Source organism: Trichogramma pretiosum, unplaced genomic scaffold (genome assembly GCF_000599845.2).
Source record: "Trichogramma pretiosum strain Unisexual culture from Peru unplaced genomic scaffold, Tpre_2.0 scaffold111, whole genome shotgun sequence".
Classification (NCBI taxonomy): domain Eukaryota; kingdom Metazoa; phylum Arthropoda; class Insecta; order Hymenoptera; family Trichogrammatidae; genus Trichogramma; species Trichogramma pretiosum.
The window spans coordinates 110209-134149 of record NW_019640789.1 but is presented as its reverse complement, the minus strand read 5'-3'; the positions used below and the strand labels follow the sequence as shown (position 1 = coordinate 134149).

Below are 23941 nucleotides of genomic sequence, written 5' to 3'. Positions count from 1 at the left end.
GAAAAATACATTTTCATTTTATTCTTGACATAACACGCTGGAAAGGATCCATTTATTTTTGCATTTATAATAACAATGATTTATTCGCGGTCAAGAGTAATTGATGCCGGTGACTCGAGTGATCCATCTCAGGTAGGCCGTGGTGCGGGTGAAGACGGACGGTCTTCTGCTGGGACAGTAGCGATCGCCGTAGCTCACTATGCCGATCTGCATGGGCTCGCCCAGACTGCTGTAGACGACCAACGGCCCGCCGCTGTCGCCCTGCAATCCAACTCGACTCGCTGTTACAAATCAAGTCCACGTGTTAAGAGGACACATAAATCACCCACGAGCTCACCTGGCAGACCTGGTCGGAGCTGTCGGCCGTGACGACGCAGACGTGCGAATCGTCGACCCGCCAATTGGAGCGGCACTCGGCGTTCGAGATGATGGGCACGCGGCCGTACTTGAGGTGTTTCAAAGCACCGCCTCGATTGCCGTCGCGTCCCCAGCCGTAGATGTGGCCCTCGAGGTGGGCGAACGACAGGCTCTGATAGCTGCGGCCCGCCAGCCTGATCGGCCGGATCGTCTCGCCGAAGGGTATGTTGCGCGGCATGTAGAGCAGGCCGATGTCGTTGCGCAGACGGCCGAAGCCCGGGTGGACGGCGCCCTGGGTCGAGATCATGGCCTCGCCGTAGCCCGAATCCTCTAGCCGATCGTACCTGTATGCATAGCCAGTCGAATGAATCGTTTTTTTGTTATAATAGCTCCTCGCGCGCGATTTACATACGATATTGCCTCACCCCAGTCCTGATTTATCGACCAGTCCGAAGACGACGAAAAATCGCCGCGGATACTTGACGATGCAGTGGGCCGCCGTCAGTACCCAGCGCCGCGACAGCACCGAGCCGCCGCACACGTAGTAACGGCCCCGGCCCACCAGCCGATGGACAATGGCCATAAATGGAAACTGACCGGGACTGGCGTATCTTCCTCCGGATATTAGATTCGAGTGCTCCTCTGTGTGTGCGAGTGACGGTGCGTGGGTGCGACAGATAGATTTGTATAATATAGGTAGTCGATGAAGTTCATTTATTTCAAGCGATGCGAAGATCGCGAGGATCAATGATCAAATAATAATTAATTATTGCTCAAATAAAACCATATCCCTTTGCCAAAAGTTGATTGTATAAAAATTTTTGTAAAGTTTAACTGGTTTAAAATTTGTCCACCTAACATGATGACGGTGGAGGCTCATGGTGCACGTCAATCGCGTCATGAGGTGGAGGTGGCAACGGTTATAAAGGGCGGAAAATTTTGGAATAAATATATTTATTGACTCGATATTACAAGAAGTTTTTTGAAGTAATTAGTTATTTAAGGCCAAAAAAATTCCACAAGCAGATCTCCGTTAAGTTAGATTTTTAATCTTGTTCACAACCACACACAAATCGGTAGTTTAATTGTAAACAATATGATCATACACTATTTTGACATAGTGCTTCGACACACTATTCAGGTTAATAGCAAAAACAAATTAGTTTGAATGTTGTCTATTCCGATGAAACACCTCGTAATACCAAAATATACGTATTTATTCGTTCAATTTCCGTGAAACTAAATATAAGGACCTATCGTTTAATTGAGGCACCAAAATGGATACAAAATCCGAGGAAGTCGTCTCGATAGATAATTCTAGTGGATATGACAAAAAATACATTTGTGATATTTGTCAGGAGTCATTTACGCTAGAATCAAGCATGATAACACATCGAAACACAATTCACAATGAAGAGAAAAATTTCGCATGTGACAAGTGTGGAAAGACATTTGAGTTTCGAAGTCATTTGAGTAGACACCAAATATCAGCACACAAAAGCCGCAGCGATTTTGCATGTGACAGATGCGAGAAAAAATTTGTGAAAAAAACGAGTTTGTTTATGCACAAAAAATTGGCACATAAAAATCGCGAAGATTTCACGTGCAACAAGTGCGAGAAAAAGTTTGAAAATAAATCGACTTTACTTAAGCACAACAAAATATTCCACGAAGTTTTCAAAAATTACTTGTGTGAAATGTGCGCAAAGAGATTTGACAATAAACATAATTTGCTCTTACATATAAAGACGGTACACGATGGTCACAAAGATTTTGCATGCGACGAGTGCGGGAAGAATTTTAGAAACAAGTCACAATTGCTCTTTCACCTGAAGACAATACACGAAGGTCGGAAAGATTACGCATGCGATAAGTGCGAGAAGAAATTTGGTCGAAAAATTCATTTGATCAGGCACAAAAATGTAGTCCACAATGGTCGGAGAGATTTCGCATGCGACAGATGCGAGCAAAAATTTGGAATGCCAAGTGTTTTGATCAGACACCAAAAAAGAGTTCACGAGGGTCGCAAAGATCTTGCATGCGATAATTGCGAGAAGAAATTTGGTAAAAAATCACATTTGCTTTTCCATCAAAAAGCAGTCCACGAAGGTCGTAAAGATTACCCATGCGAAAAATGCGAGAAGAAATTTGGATATAAATCCGTTTTTTTGAGACACCAAAAGACAGTTCACGAAGGTCGCAAAGATTACGCGTGTGACAAATGCGAGAAGAAATTTGGACTAAAATGGTTAGTGATTCGGCACCAAAAGATAGTCCACGAAGATTGCAAATATTTCGCATGCGATAATTGTGCCAAGAAATTTGTACAAAAAAAGGGTTTGCTCTTACACATAACAACATTCCATGAGGGTCGTAAAGATTACGCATGCAACAAGTGCGAGAAGACGTTTGGGCAAAAATGTTCTTTGATCAGGCACCAAAAGTTAGTCCACGAAGGTCACAAAAATTATGCATGCGATAAGTGTGAGAAAAAATTTGGAGAAAAGTCAAGATTGATAAGACATCAAAAGATAGTCCATGAAGGTCGAAAAGATTATCAATGCGACAAGTGCGAAAAGAAATTTGGGTTTCAATGCTATTTGATTGATCATCAGAAGATAGTACACGAAGGTTGCAGAGATTTTGTGTGCAATAAATGCGAGAAGATATGTAAAAGTAAAAATTATTTGTTGAAGCACCAAAAGATAGTCCACGAGGGTCGCAAAGATTATGCATGCGACAAGTGCGAAAAGAAATTTGGACAAAAATCATATTTGATTTGGCATCAAAGGACGGTCCACGAAGGTCGGAAAGATTACACATGTGACAATTGCGGGCAGAAATTTGGAGTAAAAGGAAATATGATCAGACATCAACGGTCGGTCCATAAAAGTCGCAAAGATTTCGCATGTGACAAATGTGAAAAAAAATTCGGACTAAAACAGCATTTACTCGTCCATCGAAAAAGATTACACGATAGGTCAGAATAATGATTTCGCATTCGACAGGTCGATGTTTGCTAGCAGCAAGACGCTTCTTCACAGAACAGTGCAGCATCGTATCATTTTAATTTTCAGTTGGCACAGTACTACTTCAGCGCGACTTCAGACCGACAGATAACCGATTTATCGTTTATATACGTATAATACGGCCTTTAACTGCTGGGAGCTTATCGACGGATCGATTCTGCACTTTCGAGAGAGAGAGAGAAAGGAAAAAAATTACTCACCATCGAGCTCCTCCAGCAGCTGCTCGCTCTCCGACTGGACCAGGGCGCTGATGCTGCCGTCGTAGTTCTGCGTGACGTTCACGAGCAATCCCTCGCAGCCGAGGCACGAGCGAACGATTACACAGGTCGCGAAGACGAGGCCCCAGAGCAGAGACTCCGGCTGCATTTCGACATTATTTTCTCCCCGGTCGAATCAATCGATGTTTATCTCTCCCGATCGGCGAGCTAAGGACGTATAATGCAGCCGAGAGGAGATAAGTCAACGCTCTTCAGCTATTCGGCTTCGGAATGAATCGCAGGACTCGGACCGAGCTGTACGTAATGGACCGAAGATCGGATAGAAAGTAGTAGTGGCCCATTGTAAAAAGGCCACCGTTGGATTATTGGCTCGATCGATTGCGCTTGCTGCAATCTTTTTTTTTGTCAGCTCCTGCCGCGGATCGGATCGAGCCGCGAAAAAAAAAAAGTAAAAAACCCAAGTAAGCATCGCGTAATCACCGATGGGAAGAGAAAATTGAAGCGTCAAGAAAATGTTCTGCTCGGTTGTAAAGTTTAAGCGATAATAAATTTATTTAACCGACAATAAATTTCAGTTAACAGTAAACAAATCTGTTCTTTTTTTCTCGACGTATATTGTACAAATAATCAAATTAAACATTTGTTGTCGTTATTGTTAATTCTGTTGTTTTTTTTTTTTTTAATATTTTCTCATTGTACTCGGTAATATATATGTTATTTTTTTTTTGCTCGTTTATTATTCGAAGTTCATTGATACATTTTTGCTATGATACATTCATGCACACACATCATGTATACGCATACGCATTCAATCAGAGTTTCCTTCTAGATCAATTCTTTATTTTTCGAAGTAGTAATTAATAATCGTACAATATTATTTATTAAAAATGCGCCTTCTTTTTCCATCTCGTTTCTTCTGTACATTTTTTTTTTCATCGTTTTTATAATTTTTTTTTTTTATTCAAATGATTGAACATTGTTGGCGGTTATTTGGGCAGAACCGGCTGCTACTGCTCGCTGACTCAACTCGCTCTCGTGCTCGCATTACAGTTTTGAGATCATACCGAAGGCCTTATACTGTTATTTTTTTTTTCCTCGCGATTCAACCATCCAAGTTCGTTTATATATCCTAATGTGTAATCGTGTAGTTTTAGTTGAGTTTTACAAAAACTTGAATTATCGAGTAGTAATCGTGTCAGTTTTGTACATAAAAATCGTACAAGAATAGCCAAAGTAAAATTTTGTCTTTCAATGGATACACGCACTCGCCAGTCCGAAAAGTATTCGACGTACGCTTGATCGAAAATTGTAATGTTGACAACGACGTACGGGTTGAACAAGCGCTTCGAATATAACGGCAAAAAGAAACGAAACAATTGCAGGATATAAAAGTGATTTAATTTTTTTTGCAACACCCTTATTGATAGAAATATTATCTGTCGTTCAAGTACACGTATTTTTTTTTTTTTACTAAGGCTAAGTCTATCTTTCAACTTAATACTTTGTGCCGTTGTAACTTTTTCGTTTTTGTTACAAATGAACCAACAACAGCAGTGTGTGTGCTTTATCATATTTTATTTTTACACATCAATAATAATTCGACCTTTAACCTTTCATACTTCATACGCTGAGTGTATGCGCTAATTAATAATACTTCTTAATTTTACCTTGTTTGTTTATTTGTTTCGCGAGTTTAATTAACTAACTACCTTTTAAGTAGTTCATAGTCGATAGAGATTGTACGATAGATGTATATATTTTGTTCTATTATAAACAGTTCTTGAGTCGGTTTTGTTCTATTATAAACAGTTCTTGAGTCGGGAAGTTCGCTCTCCTTTTGATCTTCTCTGTCACCTAGTCGTGTCATCGTAAAACGTCGTTAAATTCATTTTTAACGAGGAAATTTATTCAAGTGCAATGCCGAACGAATTTAATGGAGTGTAAATATAAGTTACATTATTCGGCAGCCGGAACGATATTTCCTTCACGCGAAAGCACGTGAGATTGCGCGTATAATTCACGAAACCATAGCTAAAACGATGACTTTTTAAAACTTTTCCGTGCAGCTATTTCGAATTGTATAAGCTTTAGTGACAAATTAAACAACCATAAGTATAAACGCAATTCTGTTATGGATCGTCAACGTTATTATATTACTACGAGGCAAAGCACCTTTTCAATGCTGATTAATAGTTTCTTTTTTATGTAACAAACATAACAATTTTCAATACAGGTCACATATAACAAGTTTTAAAGTAATAAATTTATCAAACAATCAATAATACTCGATGATAATAATATATACGTGTCATGGTCACGATGTACATAACTATTTTGGTATGTAACGAATAATCAATACAACATCATTAATTAATTGCATACCTATAACTTAACATGCTTTATATTCATAACATTTCGCTGAAATAATCCGCCTTGCTATCTCGATTGGACAAACTCGATACGCCACACTTACACTTCTATAATATTTTGTAACAGTAGAGTGAGAAATAATTGACACATTAAAAATTTTTTCTCGAGAAAGTCTTTCCATTTTTGTCGTTTGCATCACGTGTACATCCGTAATTGTTTTTTTTTCTGTCGATAAGTACAATAAATATTTATAATCTAGATTATGCTCGAAGTTGTAATAATCCTTTTACGCCTACTAGCGCGGTATAGGCCTGAAATCGTTTTTCAAACTACAGAGTGTGTGTTTCAGATTCAATATCATTAATATATATATATATTTTATACATAGATTCTTTCGTTTGACGTCCGACAAATGTAACAACTTAAAATAACTCTTTTACGATGATGAATAAGTGTTACAATAACGTTTGTTTTCATACTTACATGGGGGGGGGGATATTTTTTCATCTTATCTCATATGTAATCATCATTATTATAAAAGCGTCCATTTCAGTGTGTGTGATTATAGGGATACTGTACTACTACCCGGCCACTTTCTTTCCAAATTATTGAAATAATATCGTCAACTTGAGCATTCAGCAGTTACACACTTCAAAGTGTTTTTTTTTTTTTATCAATGGCAAAATCTATCCAAAAGTGACTGAATATTGGCGAAATGTAATTTCAATTATTCGGCGAATTTAGACGGAGTCGAGGTTGATTCGAGCTTATACATCGACGAGACGAACTCAAGTGGCCGTGTATTGGCACCGACACCCCATTATAAAACACACGTACATCGTTTTAGTAATCATGTGTGTTTATTATGTATACGTAACTTACGTCTGTTTTAATATTTATAAGTACTCGCGACACGTTCCACGTTCACGCGCGGACAGTCGATTTCTTCATTTGTTCAAGTCACTAATTTGATACTTTTCATTGAGTTTAATTCTTTATATCATATATAATACAAAACTTACTTGTGTGTGTGAGTGTGTGTGTGTGGCTTGTCGAGTGTGATAATTATTTATATCAGAATGTCATATGCGCGTGTAAAGTGTGTGTGTGAATCGGTGTGTGTGTGTGTGTGGTGAGTGCGCGAGTAAATTATATCTATAGCTATAGGATGAATAGACGTCGATTTAGGCGCACAGTCGGGTGCGACGACGACGATCGGCCGAGTAGCGTTACGATAGCCACTAGGAAATTAGATAATAAAAAGGACGATACGACGGAAGCCGCCAGTAATACGAGAGCAGCAGCCGTCGCGGGTTAGAGGTACTCGACGATGTCGCACTTGATGGATATATTGGGACAGCTGGCGATGCTGGCCCCGTAGCGGCTCTGGCTCGTGCCGCTCTTGTGTCGCTCCGTCAGCAGCTTCTGAAAGATGGGCAGTATGGCGACGTCGAGCAGCTCGCCGTCCGAGACGGCGCTCGACATCTTGCTGCTGGCCGACTGCAGCTGCTTCTGGGCCTGCTGCTGCTGGACGCTCGCCCGGGGATTGGCACTGCCGCCGCTGGCGAACTTGCTGTTGTGTATCGTGGCGACGTTGGGCGTGCTCTGCACGTACTCGAGGCGGCTGGACTGCTGGCGCAGCTTGGCCTCGAGGGGCGCGTGCCGGGCGCACTCGCGCTGGTGGCGCGCGGCTCGGTGCGGGCACTCGGACACGGTGTGTATGTGCCGGCCAGCGGCGCCCGTCGTCGCCGTCGTCGTTTGCGTCTGCGTCGTCGAGCTCTTGGATCCTCCCACCGGCTTGTCGCGGACCCGCTCCGAGACCGATCGCTGCATCAGCGACTCCTCGAATTTATCTGTCAAACAAGAACGAGATATAGCTCGAGTCCGTTCGACGGGATACAAGTAGGACTAACATAATACTCACCGGTATCCGAGTAAGTGGCGCTGAGCAGACCTGGCACGCTGGGCGAGCTCGCGTTGTACGACGGCGCCTCCGAGTAGTGGCCACCGCCGCTGCTGGACATCAGCTGTGGCTGCTGCTTGTGCCTCTTGTGTCCGAGCGCCTCGATCGACGAGCCGTTGAGCAGCGCCGCTGGACCGTGTCCTCGGCCCGGTGTACCACCACCAGCACCTCCTCCTCCTCTGGGTAGACCGCCGTGTTTCTCGCATCGATAGCCGGCCGCTGCGGCTGCAGCGGCGGCGATGCTCTGCGAGCCGCTCAGAGCCCGACGATGTCCGCACTCGCCGATCACGTAGCCGAGGCCACCACCGCCGCTCGGGCCCTGCTGCAGGTGCTCCGCGTCCAGACGCGCCACGTTCTCCGTCGATATGTAGCTAATGGCGTTGGCGCTGTTCACCGGGACGCTCGGCCTGCGACGCTCGAACAGCTCGTGCTGCGAGTGCGGCAGCTCGCCGCTCTTGACCGACGAGCGACGCTTCAGCGACGATTGCGGCGCTATCGACGTCGTCGTCACCGAGTGCCTGTGTTGTTTGCTCATGGTGCTGGTCGTGGGGACGAACTGCACCGGTGGCGGCAGTATGTTGTTCTGCTCGCCGAACGAGACGTTCTTGTGGGGCGGCGGCGTGGGCAGTCTGCCCCGGCGCTGCTGCCTCGGCGTCGTCGTCGCCGCGTCGTCCTCGTTCGAGTGCGACTCCTCGACGTAGTCGATGTGGCTCGGTCGGCCGTTCAACGGTTTCACCAGGGCCGATGTCGTTAACGTCGTGGTCGTCGCGGAGTCGTCACCGGCTATGCGAGCTCTCCGCCGGCAGTCCTGACTGGTCGAGTGCTTGAGCGCCGACGGCAGCGCACCGCCACCGCCCGTCGTCGTCGAGCTCAGCGGCCTCTCCATCTCGGTAGTGACGATCGTCGTCGAGAACGATGTCTTTTTTCTAGTGACAAAAAACAAGTTTTTTTCTCTCTCGTATACAATCGGTTTGCTACGGAGAATTCGTATAATACGTACTTGCTTGCCTGTTGCTGCTGCTCTAATGAGCTTACGTTCACGTAATCCCCCTCGAGCTGGGACACGTTGGCCTGCGACGTCAAACTGCACATGGACATGGAAACGTCCGTCGTCTCGGTCGTTACCGATGGCCCTGCAACAGTTGACCAATCGGATTTTCATAAGAAAAAACTGCGCCCTTTTTTCCCATCCTCGCGACTGTGTTTTTTTTCTTGTTTCTTTTTTTATTTTGTTACTAATAATGCAACGAAAGTCCAATACCCAGGCTACTGTGCAGTCTACATTGCGTGAAATTTAGGAAAAACTAGTGCAAGCTCTTTTTTGTGTGGCAACTACGGATCAAAATAATTCCGCGCGTCGACGTTTTTTTTCTGTGCGCGATATACGTAAAGCTGCGCTATGTAGCTGCAAACTGGATTCACTCCGACGAGCTAACGAATCCACGATAAATGAACATTTCTCTCTATGCGTGTATCAAATCTATGTGCGATGGTTTTACAAAAAATAAACGATTAAAAAGAGAAAAACAGGCCGTGTGTCAATCGCATAATATAAGTTTCTACGTGCGTTGCAAATGTCGTGCGCCTACTTCTCCATACATGATAAAAACGATTCGTGTGCGTAATACAATACGAATGAACGAGTGCAACTATAATGAACAAGCAAAAAGTAAAGTAATAATAATAAACTATAAATTGGAGACAATGAGATTGCGTCGTTAATCGGTGGTGGTGTGTTGCACACTAACCTTTGAGATTTTGAGTGCTTTGCCGCTGGACAGTGAGCTCTAACATACACATACACACACATAATAATAATAGAATGATGTTATGTCAAAAAATTACATAATAAATAGAGTATTAAATTTGCTCTCGCAGTCGAGGTGACGAAACGATCGATCGTCGTTATATGCGGGTGTTATTTACAATATTTACTTTGGCTTGGCTATATAAATGCGATTCGTCTCTCTTGCTCTCTTCGATACACGAGTCGATAACTCAGAGCATTATAAGGACGAGAAGAATTAGAGAGAGAGAAAGAGAGATAATTCGACAACATTCGAGTCTTAATAGAGCCGCTCTCTGTGCGAGCTGCTCCGTGATGTATATAGATATATATATCGAAGCGATAAAAAATGTATGAAATAATAATACCTTCTCTCTTAATGGACGACTCGTGTCTGGGGACAGCGAGGCGATCCATGGCAGCTTGTGTATCCGCTACGCCGTCGTCCCCTAGTCTTCTTAAATACATCTGATACGACAAACGAGAAACGAGCTCTTATTAATTATCAATACATTGGCCCGAGACATTGTGCGGCGCGACGACGACGAAGACGACGACGACAACGTCACTCTCTTCGTCGTCTTCGTCGTCGTCGTCGCTGGAAGCGGTGGCGAGGAAGACTATAGATAAAGTTTATATACGTATATAATGAAGGGGAGAGGAAGGTATATATAAGTTGAAACTTTACCTGCAGCTCGGACTCCTTCTCGTGGAGCTGCTTTCTAAATTTTTGATTGGCAGTTTGTACGTCTCTGAGGCGCTCCTCCATCTCGCTCACGGTCGAGTCTCGGCGCGCCTTCGACATTGGCCTGAGAGTCGGTCGGAATCTCTTGTCTATTTGTCCCTGCGGGTTTCTTCTCAGCTCTATCAGCTGTACAATATAATGATCGTCGAGCATTAATTCATATACCCCTGCTTCTCTTTTTCTTTTTTTTTTCTTTTTTTTTAAATTTTTTTCCGTCTCTCGGAAAAACGACGTACGTACCTTGGGCACAAAAACGAGGCACAGGGTGGCGGTGCTGCAAAATATGATAAAGACCGACAGCATGATGAACATGGCGTCCTGCTTGTCGGCCAGGACGATGCTTATGGCTGCGCCGGTGACGCACATTATCACGACGTTGTACACGCTCATGCCGACGTACTTGCTGTCGTTGAGGGCGGGTATGCTCACGTGTCTCGTCTCCCAAGCGAGAAAAGCGCCAAATATCTGCGGCGGCGCCGACGTACAGTACAGTACAGTAGCGAGAGAGAAAAAAAAGGAAAGAAAGACGAGTAAGTAAGTAGAAGAAGCAGAAGAAGTAGCGAAAACGAATTAGCCATAGAATTTAGCTGCAGTATAAGCGCGTAGTACGTATGGTACGTCGTTACTTCCACGGGGCTGATTCGAGAGTGGCTTCGAGGCGCCTACTGTACGCGTATACGTACGTAGGGGGTTGGGGGGCATTTTTACGTTTTACGCGACTACCGTACGTACGTACGTACATGCACGTATACACATACGGACAGAAAGAGATCGTTGAGAGGAAAGAAGAAGAAGAAAAAAAAGCAGGGCTCTCGCGCGCGCGCGCAGGTAACGACTCTGCAACTTTTTAAGCTCCTTGCTAGCCCCGAGTCATTATATACCTCGGGCTGCTAACAACTATTTTTTCTCTCGCTCGCTCGCTACAACCGTATTTCTCCTCTCTGCATGTGTATGTGTGAGAGTGTGTGTGTGTGTGTGTGTCTACCTCAACTTTCTTGCCCTCTCAAAGCTTTACAGTGTAAACAGCAGGAAGAGAGCGAGCGAGCGAGAGGGAGAGAGGGAGAGAGAGATAAAGAGAAAGCACTTACCATTAAAAGACCCTTATAAGCGTATATACTTCCTAAATAAACTGACATCCTATTGCTCTGACAATACTCGTTTTCCGGCAATATGATTATGTCTTCGCTCGAGGGATGCGGCTGCAACGACACACAAAGCCAGACGTTACACGATCGTTAGATTGTTTCCTCGAGCTTCTCTTTCGAGAGCTGTATTCTATATATAAAATATGTATAGTCACTCACGTATGGCTCCATCTGCTTGGTCTCGCGATAAAACGGATCGGAGGCCTGCCAGGTCGACATGATGGTGATGTCGATGAGCACGAGCACGCCCACGACGAAGTACAGCTGATAGTCCTTGATCACCTTCTTGTTGAGCTTGACGTCCGTGAAGATGGAGTGGACGCGCCAGGTCTTGGAGAACATCGAGCCGAAGGCCAGCGAGAAACCGGCCATGAGTAGCCAGGCGCGCGCCGTGCAGATCACCGGGAAGGCGTTGACGCTCGACAGGGTCGAGTCGAGGCCCAGCACGATCACGCTGCTGTAGGTGAACATGCAGCCGATGATGATGAGGTTGTTCAGGTACGGCGACGACATTTTTATGTACCTGTATATATCGATTAAAAAGCGAGTTAGAGCTGAAAATGTTTGGATCGAGGGACTTACCAATAATCAATATTGTTTTACCTCTGATTCCTGTACTTGATATTGATGGCGAGGAAGATGGCGGCCATGACAATGCCGACGCTCGCCACCGAGGCCAGCACCATGTAAATGGTCAAATTGACCGTGGAAAGCTCGATTATGTGCACGGTCCGGTCCTTGGGCGGCGACTTGCCTCTCCAGATCAGCGGCTGTCCCCTCGTGAGATCCAGAGTGCCGGTTATCGTGTCGTACTCGCCGACTTTCACCTCGCTTCCACCTGCGCGTAGTCGTCGACAGATATAATAATTTGAAATCTCGAGTAGTAGCTGAGAGCTTGCGCGCGCGAGCTTTATACGCGCATATCCATGCATTTATAATCGATGTATAGCGAGCTCGATTTCTATAATATATATGCGAGCGTATATTGCACGTGACGAGTGCGGAATATGAATAATGCTTCTCGCAGGAGCGAGATAGCTAGCTAGGCAGCAGCAGGAAAATCTATAGCGATTCGCATGTATTATATCAGTGTCTGCCGCGCGCTGGTGCCGCGACTTTTTTTATACATATACGCGCGTCAGATTTATCACTACTGATTTTCCTGCTAGCTAGCTAGGTAGCGCACGCGAATTTCCAAAGGCATTGTTCGCGCTCGCTTTCTGCGCGCATCGGATTTATGAATTACATTTTCTTTCGTTTCTTTTATTTTCTTCTTCCATTTCTTTCCTTTTTTTTAATACTCACTTTGAAATTGCTTCAGCAGAATGTAAGCCTTCCTCTCGTTATCGTAAAATCTTACTGGACCCTGATTAAACAGAGAAAAAGAGTGTGAGAGAGAGAGGTAGAGAGACATGGCACAGAGAATAAAAAAGAAAGCATCGAGGCAGTTTTTAAGTACTTTTTATCACCAGCCGCGCGCGCGAGGATAAAAAAAAAACCTGTCAAAGACAATGAGCCACTCGAGTGCGTTGAATAACACACAACAGCAACAGCAGCAGCAGCTGCGGCGCCCAAAGAGCGACTCAGGCGTGATACGTATACGTCAAGCCGAACAAAATCTAGAGCTCGCTCGCTCTCTCGTGTATATGTTATGCGTGCAGCGCACCGAATACGTATACGTATATATATTTATGCATAAAAAAGAAATAAATAAAAACATGAAAAATAAAACGCGCGCGGCTGTTGCTGTTGCTGCTGCTTCTTTTTTATTTTAATTCCAGTCACAGCGATCAAAGCTTTTTCTCTCGCTCTCTCAGACGCGCGTGACGTATATGAAGTGAGACTGAGTGAGTCCGCGCGTGTATGTGCCGCCACTGCCGCTGCTGCCGCTGCCGCTGCTGTTGTTCTCATAAAGTAAAGGTGGCAAAGTGTCGGTTGGAATTATACGATGGCGGCGGCGGTGGCGAAGGATTCCCTCGCGACAAAAGATATTATATAGCTTCAGCCGCCGCCAGTAGTAGTAGTAGTATATTTTTATAGTGAATTAAATTCCTTTAGCGACGCGCCAATTTACAGTCGCGTAATGCGCCTCGGCATTATGGGAGCCGCGCGTTAAAAAACTGATTTTTCTGATTCTCGCGCGCGCGCGACTCTCTCGGATTGTTTATCGCGTATTTTTATATGAAGACAAAAAAAAATATATATATATATACGAAAGAAGAGAGAGTTTAGCGGCGCGTTGCGCGCGCGCGCGGAGATAAATGACGAAGAAAAGCTCGAGCTTTCACGTGCGCCTGTGAGTGAGTGCTGGGATCCCACATACGTGTATATAATACGTGTCTGTGTGTGTGTGTTGGTGTGTTCTGGTGTATGCGGCTGAAGCTCGAGTGATTTATCTCAATGTAGGTCGCCCGCGCGCGCTCGTCGCATCGAGACGTCGTTTTGGGAACTAGATACCACTTAGATGTAACACAGCCGAACGTGAAAATGAAATATGAATGGTATTACAGCTTTATACACGTATAAATGTGGGAATGGAGCTGCTGCTGCTCCCTTTGCCTACCGACACACACGTACGCACAAAATAAGCTGCTAATAATTGCGAAAATTTAATTAAACTTTTGGCAACTGTATTATACGTGTGATATACGATGAGTTGTTATTATTATTATGCTATAATAATGTACTCACGGTGACACCCTCGAAGCTCGTGTTTCTCAGCGCCTCGAGGAAGAGCTTCTCCCAGAGCTCGTCCCGATAGCGAAAGTCCGCGACGGTCTGATTGCGCCGAAAGTGCCTGATGTGACGGGCCACGTGCTGCACCGCGAGGGCCACCGCCCAGATGCCGTCGTACGTGTAGCCGTGAAATCTCGAGTACTCCGTGCCCCGCTTCTGATCGTATTCCACCAAATACTCGTCCGGCGTCTGTCGAAGAAAAAGAAAGAAGTTGAAGAGTAACAAAAAAAAAGAGTTGCCAGCAAAAAAATTCACGGGATATTTCACTTCTGCTTATCTTCTGCCGCAACGCAGATGTCACGCGAGTAATAGAGACGCAGCGACGGCAATTCTCGCGGTCGACAAAAATGGAACTGGCTTTATTAAAAAAATAAAAAAAAAAAAAAACACAGGATAATACGGAGCTTGCGACTGGCTTTGGCTTTCAAGACACTTGATCCATTTTTTGTGTGAATCTGATATTTTGTTTTTTTTTTTTTTTTTTTGAAATATGCATAAAAGTCAATACTCACAATGCCGGATACGGTGATCTGTTGCTCGGTCGAGAGGGGAAGCAAGTCGGTGAGTATGGTGCCGTGCAGGGCCTCTTGAAGCTCGAGGGGGGCGCAGGAGACGTCGGGACGCAGCCACCATTCCTCCGTGTACATGCCAACTATGACCCACTGATACTTTCGTCCAAACATGTTTAACCTGGAGAGGCATTATTATAACGTTTACGTTTCATATTTTTCTTGTTTTATTGCCTTCTCTCGAGACGGTGCTCGCTCCCGAGACTATTTCAATTATTGTAATGGAGCTCGAAAGAAGAAGAATCGGGTGCAATTTAATCGCCTTTGGGCTCTCGAGTTACTGTATACGGCATATTATGTATGCGCGCGCGAGCGGGAGATGCAAAGAAATAAAAGAGAAGGAAGCCAAAGGAGCTTACCTATGAGCCTCGCAGAAAATTTTTCTGGCCCACACTTCGTTGAAATTTCCCAGGATTATCCGAACGTCCTTACCCTTGAGCTTTTCTAAGGCCGTTGTAACTTCCGTGGCGAAGCTCTGGCTCTCGACTACTTCGATGTGATTCTGATCGAGATCGGATACGAGTCTGTTGTGCGCCTGGTACACAGAGAGAAAAAAAAAGTCAAATTAATTAAAGCGAAATATTTTTGCGTCCCCGAAAAAAGAGGGTATATATAGCAGTGTATATAATCTCATTTGCATTTTAACGAGTAAAATGTTTCGTAATCCCGCGGGGACGAGTGTTTATCCTGAAAAATAGAATATCTCCTTGGCCCGGCGCGCTGCGAATATCAACTAGTTAATGTAACACAGCAGCGGCGGCCGAGCGATTTTCTCCAAGTGAATTTTCGCCTCTACGAGAGCAGGCCGGCTGCTGCTGCTGGGAAAAAATTCCGACCTTCGCGCGCTAGCTGCTTTCGAGATTATGTTTTTTTCCTCGCGCCAATTCATCGTGGCGCGGCTGCTGCTGCTGCACGCACATTGTAATTAAATTTAGCTTTCCTCGCTCGAAAGAATAAGAATTTTTTTTCTAGCCGCTGCGGAGGGAGGGAGAAAGAGAGATAGAGATAGAGAGCGAGAGCTAGCTAGCTAGCTAGAGCTAGGGGGGAGAGAAAGCTCGACATTTTCATGCAAATCCAGGCACGCGCCAATGATAATGCTATTTAGGTTGAACGACGGTACGCCGCCTCGCTCGCAGCGTACCTACCTCTACCCTCTTCTACCTGCAGCAGCAGCAGCGCAATGCTAATGACTGCCTTTAATCGGCCCCGAGTATTCAAACTCGATCTGCGGTTCTCTCTCTCTCTCTTGCAGCTATATAATTTATGTCGGCCACGCGGCTCCAAGTAAAAAGAAACACACAGAGAGCAGCAGCAGCAGCGAATCTGTATACATAACGGGGGAGGGTCGGCGAAGAAGCGAAAAATCTACAATCGACTGATTTTGCCCCGAGGCCAATCTGTGTATCGCGCGGTGCAGCAGCAGCAGTCGACTTTTTTTCTCTCCTCTTAGCCCCCCGCTGGTGCGGTTTGTGCGTTAAGAGCTCGTTGTTTGGTTCGACACTTGCCCCCGCAGCCGCAGCCGCTGCCACCGTTGCTGCATGAAAACTTTATCGCGAATATATATAGGTATATTGTAGCAGTGCGGAAACTCGGGCGATATCCTGGGGGCGCAACGCGAATTAGACTCGAGTTTCCTTCTTATACATTTTTCCACGGGCGGTTGGGTACACGCGCGCGCTGGCAAGATTATATACAGACTCCAGCTCTCTGCGCGTCTCTCGAGAGGTATAGAGAGACACACAGCGAGAGATCTCGTTGTCATTATGATGTTTACCCGCGGAGAAGTTGAAAGAAATCGAGTTGTGTTGCGTATCGTCGTGGATACTTTTTTTTTTTTGTTAATTCCCAACGCTGCGTAAACGCAGGTACTCGACTCTTGGTATAGTAGTATAGCATGCACATATTGGGTTCTCGTGTCGCACAAAGCGCGTATATATGGGCACCGATAAAACGACAAATTGGACGAATTTACTCTGCCGCTCCTCGCTGCTGTTAGACACACACGAACACACGAATTTCTGGTCAATTTTTCAGAATTCACTACTGTGTGTGCTTGATCGAGTTGACTTGGTCCTCTATATGTGTATGTGCGTAACATCGATCGTCGTCTGCAGGGTACTTTTTTATTACTTTCCCTGGGTGCAGCAGCAATGCGTTTGAGAGTGAGAGAGGCGCTTTTGTAGTTTCAATTTTCGAAAAAATTGCCTTTGAGCCCACATGATCCTATTTGCTGCAGCGCGTCCCGCGTAGTAGGTAACGTTTCGCGTGTTTGTGCATGTGCTACAGCAGTAGGTATATAACAGCGCGCACATCGCGAGCTATCTATCATATCTATATACCTGTATATAGCGGCAGCTTTAATAAAAAGGTTTTTTTTCCCTCCCGTAGGATAATACGACGGCTATATGAAATTTCTTCTCCTCCTCTACCCTCTTCCTCTTTCTCTCTCTCGGCGCGTATAATTTATATATTCTCTCGCCATCCGCCGGCTTACTTATTATATATCGAGCGGACGGCGCTTCTTTTTCCTCCTCGTCGAATTTTAAAACTAGCCGCGCGATGATACATGAATATTCCGATGTGTATTTGCAAAGCGAGGCTATACTACTGCTGATGTTGTATGCTCGCGCGGCACAATATCGGCCAACGATCCCGAGGAGTAAACTGTTGTGTTTTGTCACTTTGGCGCAGTCGTGGATAATCCCCTCCTCGCTTATTCGAATCGTCGACACCGGAGCTCCGGCTATATTCGCCCGATAATCCCATATTTGTTTCTCTCTCTCTCGCTCGCGATGATAAGCCCTAACAATGTGTACCTTTACGGGTCGGATCTTTGCACACCCTTGCGATTACGTGCGTTTATAATATTTTCTTGACAAAAAAAAAACTTCCTCATAATATTTAGTTTAGAAAGTATTAACAGATGTTTTAATCGTCCCGGATTATACGCCGTAATCTATCGAAGATTAAGGCTAAGCTCGCGGATGAGGATGAGCTTTTAATTATTGCAGCCGACATTTTTTTACTCTCTCTCTCTCTCTTCTTTTCTTCTTGACCTCTTCTCAAAGGACGATAAAGTGTACGCGAGTGCGTAAACGTGCGAGAGTGTGTGTGCACGCCCGCGTATATACACACGAAAGCAGTAGGTCAGAAAGTTATAATTACTTCTGATAATATCTGCGGAAAAGCAGCAGTAGTGGCGACGGCGTCGGCGGCCACGAGAGTACTGATTAATTGTTGAAAAAGTTTTTCGCCGTTTCAATTAAAAGGTCAGAGGTCGCGCGTACTTTCTTGCGCTTCTATACTCTTCTCTGTTCTGATACTGGATCCCCAATATAGAGCAGCGGCAGCAGGAGCAGGAAAAGCTCTGAAATGACGTTCTGAAAATTGAGATTGCGCCACGCGAAGGGCTTCCAGTATATATACGACACCGACAGCGTACATAGAAGCCCGGAAAATAAACCATTTGATTGTCGTCCTAGCAAGCCCCTCCCGTGAGAGCTGCTTGGGAGCAGCAGCATTTATTTTACAATGTGTAACGAAGCCAGGCTAGGCGTCGAGCAATTCGTACATAGTACACTCAAAGATTCGTCAATAACGGCAAGTTTGCACATTACGTCGCTCTGCTCTCTGTATATATGTAGCGCCGATGCAGACTTTTCGAGCAAATGTTGTCGCAGTGCGCGCGTCTATACATGGTATCTGCTAAATTCGCAACCAAACTCCCATAAACAGAGAGAGAGAGAGAGACGTACGCGCGCGAGAGAAAGTTGGAAGCTACTTTTTCGTCGCTCCTCGTTCTTGACTCTGTATATATATACGGTGTTGTATATAGTGCGTATTGATACGCGCGCTCGCGTTTATACAAGCGCGCGCGACTCTCTGCAGCTCACATTTGGGCAAACAAGCGCCGCGCGTTGTTTACTCGTTCGATGCATATTTCAGGGAGGAGCTCGCGCGTTTATTGTCGTTGTTATTGTCGTTGTTGCTGCTGCTGCCGCTGCTGCCTGTATAGTTGTGTCGAACACGCGTTGCGTTTGTATTTTGTATTTAACATGCAGTAGCGAGAGGAGGAGGAGGAGACAGTTTTTTTTTGCTCCGCTTTTTTTTCGCCTTTTTTACGCAGCAGCAGCACGTGAATGGACCACCGAGCGTGCGAGTTCGAGGGTGTCGCATGCAGAGCAGCAGCAGCAGCAGCAGTTTGCCAAAGCACCAGACCGTATGAGTTATATACATCGTGTAAAAGCTTTTATAAATACAGCGAGAGAGAACGGCCGCTCTGCTGCTTCTGCTGCAGCAACACGCCGAAATTTCGCAGCCAGCCGCACGAACGACAAAAAAGCCCAGCCGAAAATTTCGGAGCGGTGGCTGCGAAATTTCGTATAAATGAAAGAGCCGCGCTGAAACGAGTAGTCGCTTTAACCGCGCGCACTGCACGATTATGGCGTGTGTATCGCGAGAGACGAGCTTGCGGTCCGCACCAGCTATATATTATATATAGTATAACAACGCTGGCATCGTGTAGTGGCATTGGATTTTCGGAAAAGTCGAGTTGAGCGCCAAGGAGGAAAAAGTTGGCTGCGTTCAGCCAGCAATAGGGCGCGATCTCTCCAAGGAGGTGAAAAGGAAAACTTGCGCGTGTATAAAAATCGAAATTGTCCCTGCCGTCACGCCCTCGACGAGCGACGAGCGACGCCACGCGGCCAAAACGCAGCGAGACGCGAGACACTTCTTATAAATATCCATAAAACGTCGCCCGGCATCGGCCGTATGAGAGATTACGGCATTATGCGCGCACGGGTCAACGTCCGGCTAGCCATGGCCGTTATCGTGGCCGTTTGCTCTCTCTCTTGGCTTGTATAACTGCTGCTGCTGCTGCTGCTGCGTCGTCGTCCTCGTGCAGTTGCCACGCTATATAATACGAGGAGGATCGCGTCGTTCGCTCGCTCGCTCGCTGGAAAATGCCGTAGTGGCGCGTTTGCGGCGCTGGGAGTTTGTGCCGTGGTGGTAGTAGTATAGTACTGCACCCGACGCTCCAAAGCAGACTCTATAACTGTATAAGGGCGCGCTGAGTATACTCCTGGGATTTTGCACTCTATATATACTTCCTATATATATCTACGCGCGGTATACATATAGGATATAGGTACCCGCCTCTGCGCACGCTATCTCTCGTGTAATTTTTCCACACTTCGGCTGAATTTTTCGTCGGACTTTGTGACTCGACGAGAAAGAAAAAAAAAAACAACAACCTGACACACACCGACGCACACGCGATACACCGACGTGTATTACCTTATGCAACCCACTGGCCTATAGCGCGCACTGCCGCGCACGGTACGTATACGTCACTCTCCGATCTAATTTTCATTAGCAAATATCCGCCGTCACGCGCGATGCGCGCAGGTGTCAAATCTCCTTTTGAAAGTCGCTCGCTGGCATTGCAAGTGCCAAACTTTTTTCGCGCGTCCGAAACTTGTCCCGAAAAAACACGTTGTAAAATTCAAAATTTCATTCACTGGCGCATAAATAAATTACTAAGTTGTTGGAAAAGTCATGTATCTGCGTGTATGCATAGGGGTAAGTTTCAGCAGTTTTACGTTAAAATGAAGTATGCAAAGACTTGATTTGCTCAATATAGCCTTCGCGCTCGTCCACATTTCGTCGATATTTTTGATCCTCGTGTTACAGCTGTTCTCATCTTTAAGTGGACTATATAAAAAACCGTTCCGGTCGAGGTCAGAGAACGATAAGCCGTTGCGCGAGGCGGGAAGTTTAGAAATAATTTTGATTGTATAAGAGACTTGATTAAGAGGATTTCCGACAGTTCAAATGATAAGGAGTACTGAATGAGAGGTAAACCAATAGATTAATGCAACGATTAAAAGTAGATTTCACAGCGATTGTGAAAGAAATAAATTAAAAAACAATACACGTCTTTCATCATATAAGTTTATTATCAAAAATGGAAAAAAAGTTTAAACAGTCGTCACAACTTGATAACAATGGAAAATATTCTAAAGATCTTTCAAACAATTAGAGAATATTTACGTCAAACGTTTTTAAAAATGACGATATTCACTTAAGTGCCAAATTTTTGCGTCCAAATGTGAGAATAGTCTCACTTACAACCGATTTACGACGATTTGACAATGAATTTATGGGACTTTTGAGGGGTTTTTTCCCGAACACTTTTAGACAAATATGAGATTACAACAGTTTTTTAAGATCATGAACTAAATTTACATGTATATTGAGATCACCCTGGCATGAACGCGATTTGTGATTTTTACGATTAGAAGTGTTTCTTACGATTATGTACTCCACTGATGTGACGTTTGAGGGTACTTTTTTGTCCAAATGATTTGAAACAAATCTCACATTCAAATGGTTGGCTAAAGTCATGTATTTCACTGATGTGACGTTTGAGGGTACTTTTTTGTCCAAATGATTTGTGACAAATCTCACATTCAAAGGGTTTATTACCATCATGTATTGAAATAACGCGAATATTGACGTAAGTCTTGGTTGAAAATGATTTGTGACAAATCTTACAGTCAAAGGGTTTGCTCCGATTATGTATCATCACTATGTGTCTATTCATGTTTTGCTTTTGTCCAAATAATTTTTTACAAATATTACATTCGAAGGGTTTTCTTCGAGTATGTACTGTATTTATATGAGTTTTGAGATCACGTTTTTGTCCAAATGATTTGTGACAAATCTCACATTCAAAGGGTTTGCTACCACCATGTACTGAAATAACGTGAAAATTGACGTAAGCCTTGGTTGAAAATGATTTGTGACAAATCTTACACTCAAAGGGTTTGCTCCGATTATGTACTGCATTCACGTGTTTTTTTAAAGTTTGCTTGCATCCAAGTGATTTATGACAAATCTCACATTCAAATGGTTTGCTTCGATTATGCACTGTATTTATATGCGTTTTGAGATCACCTTTTCGTCCAAATGATTTGCGACAAAATTCACATTCAAATGGTTTGCAATGATCATGTACTGCACTTATGTGTCTATATAGATTACCTTTACGAGAAAATAATTTATGACAAATATCACATTCGAAGGAGTTTTTTCGACCGTGTACTTCACTGATGTGATTTTTGAGGGTACTTTTTTGCCCAAAATATTTGTGACAAATATCACATTCAAAGGGTTTGCTTTTATCATGTACTGCGCTTATGTGTTTAGTGAGGACATCTTTTCGTCCAAATGATTTATGACAAATCTCACATTCAAATGGTTTGCTTCGATTATGTACTGTATTTGTGTGAGTTTTGATTTGCTGTTTTTGTCCAAATGATTTGTGACAAATCTCACATTCAAATGGTTTGCTTCGATTATGCACTGTACTTATATGAGTTTTGAGATCACCTTTTCGTCCAAATGATTTGCGACAAAATTCACATTCAAATGGTTTGCAATGATCATGTACTGCACTTATGTGTCTATATAGATTACCTTTACGAGAAAATAATTTATGACAAATATCACATTCGAAGGAGTTTTTTCGACCGTGTACTTCACTGATGTGAGTTTTGAGGTAAGATTTGTGTCCAAATGATTTTTGACAAATGTCACATTCAAAGGGTTTGCTTTTATCATGTACTGCGCTTATGTGTTTAGTGAGGACCCCTTTGAGGGAAAATGATTTGAGACAAATCTCACATTCAAATGGTTTGCTACGATTATGTACTGTACTTAGATGTTTAGTGAGGACATCTTTGAAGGAAAATGATTTGATACAAATTTCACATTTGGAGGGTTTGCTGCGAGAATGTATTCCACTTATGTGTTTAGTGAGGATATGTTTGTATCCAAACGATTTGCAACAAATACCACATTCGAATGATTTGACGCGAGAGTGTATTGGATTTATGTGAGACTTGATACTACTTTTGTATACAAATGTCTTGTGACATGTCTCACATTTATAAAACTGACGATTTTTATCATAATCAAATCCTTTTTTTATCAAAATTATTAGACTTTTTCCATTCTTGGAATTGGTCGGATTTTCTATTTCTATTTTCACAACAGGTTGAAAAGGTTGATACTCAGTTTTGCAGATGCTCGTCGATGTAGATGTCTGCTCGGGTTTTACATTTTTGCACTCAATATCGATGAAAATTTTTTCATCTAACCTCTCTTGTGACGCCATAGCCTCATTTGCGGGTTTGGCCTAAATTAAAAACATTAGTAGATGATAAACGGAACATATTTAAAAACATTGAACTCACCGATAATTCATGAAATGGCAACGTTTCGAAGTTTTCGGTTTTGCAAGGGACCACCGAATCAGAAACACGATCGTCATCTTCGTTAATCCAAATATTGCTTGGCTCTTGCTTCACACTAAGAAAACATCGAGTTTAATGAATATAATCACTCAAATAATCATTACAGCAGTATAAAACACAAAAAAAGTTATACCTAATTACGTCACCGTGGTTTTCCATCATTTCGTTGCTTCACGTAGTCACTGTAAATTTGCACTATACGCAGCGAGGAAAAATTTGAGGCTAAATGCCTCAAACAGCCAACACCGTGTACCTCGATTTTAAGGACATAACCTCTTTTCTATTACGGAAATCACTAGTAAACACTTGTTCGGATCAACTTCGCACTGGTATCGGTGTGTCGCTTTGCTCTCTGAGCATACGCACATTCATGTGCAGAAAAGTACTCCGAGAGATGGCTCGGTTTTAATGCCTCGATTATCTCCGAGTAAACACGTATATATAATAGGTACTATTGTACTCACCAATGCGTAGCGGGGCTCGTTCTGATAAATCGTGCCGACCCTCGTCCAATTGAACTGCGCCAGCAGGGCGAAGCGCGGCGCGTTGAAGGCGTTCTCCGACGGCACGATGCGAAAGAAATTCGGAAAGCTGTCGCTGGTGAACATGGGATGCGTGTCCGCGTAGCTCAACTGCAAAAAACAGAAGGTGGAGATAAATCGATCATTACAAATGCACGTGATATGTAACGAATAACAATTGCTT

General features: G+C 44.1%; 2 protein-coding genes across 3 annotated transcripts in view; both read right to left on the bottom strand.

Moving 5' to 3' along the window:
• Positions 1–90: 90 nt before the first annotated feature.
• LOC106658315 (chymotrypsin-2-like) lies at positions 91–3752 on the bottom strand. The gene is made up of 4 exons (XM_014380210.1): positions 3587–3752; positions 783–999; positions 338–701; positions 91–261 (listed from the first exon to the last, which is right to left on the bottom strand). The coding sequence occupies exons 1-4, from the start codon at positions 3750–3752 to the stop codon at positions 91–93; spliced, it is 918 nt and encodes a 305-aa protein (XP_014235696.1).
• Positions 3753–5041: 1289 nt separating this feature from the next.
• Positions 5042–23941, bottom strand: part of LOC106658448 (gamma-aminobutyric acid type B receptor subunit 2-like) — a 33972-nt gene continuing 15072 nt past the window's right edge. Inside the window, exons 1-15 of one of the 2 annotated variants that reach the window (XM_014380434.2) lie at positions 23370–23583; positions 23177–23291; positions 15278–15453; positions 14862–15039; positions 14305–14538; positions 12919–12979; positions 12217–12451; positions 11773–12136; positions 11557–11667; positions 10709–10933; positions 10412–10594; positions 10092–10191; positions 8938–9070; positions 7899–8863; positions 5042–7827 (exon numbers count right to left, since the gene is read on the bottom strand). In XM_014380434.2, the coding sequence (XP_014235920.1) occupies positions 7289–7827; positions 7899–8863; positions 8938–9070; positions 10092–10191; positions 10412–10594; positions 10709–10933; positions 11557–11667; positions 11773–12136; positions 12217–12451; positions 12919–12979; positions 14305–14538; positions 14862–15039; positions 15278–15453; positions 23177–23291; positions 23370–23398 (3648 nt within the window). In that variant the 5' untranslated portion in view covers positions 23399–23583 and the 3' untranslated portion in view covers positions 5042–7288. Of the gene's footprint in view, positions 7828–7898; positions 8864–8937; positions 9071–10091; positions 10192–10411; positions 10595–10708; positions 10934–11556; positions 11668–11772; positions 12137–12216; positions 12452–12918; positions 12980–14304; positions 14539–14861; positions 15040–15277; positions 15454–23176; positions 23292–23369; positions 23584–23700; positions 23869–23941 lie in introns of those variants that run through there. The other variant, XM_023459720.1, reaches the window with a different exon arrangement.

What these genes read in the sequence shown, in the direction of transcription:
- LOC106658315 (XM_014380210.1), bottom strand. Translation starts at nt 3,752, where the DNA reads ATGCAGCCGGAGTCTCTGCTCTGGGGCCTCGTCTTCGCGACCTGTGTA. An exon ending in GCTGCTGGAGGAGCTCGATG is followed by an intron (nt 1,000 to 3,586) that starts GTGAGTAATTTT and finishes TCGCACACACAG; the next exon opens with AGGAGCACTCGAATCTAATA. An exon ending in GTCGATAAATCAGGACTGGG is followed by an intron (nt 702 to 782) that starts GTGAGGCAATAT and finishes CTATGCATACAG; the next exon opens with GTACGATCGGCTAGAGGATT.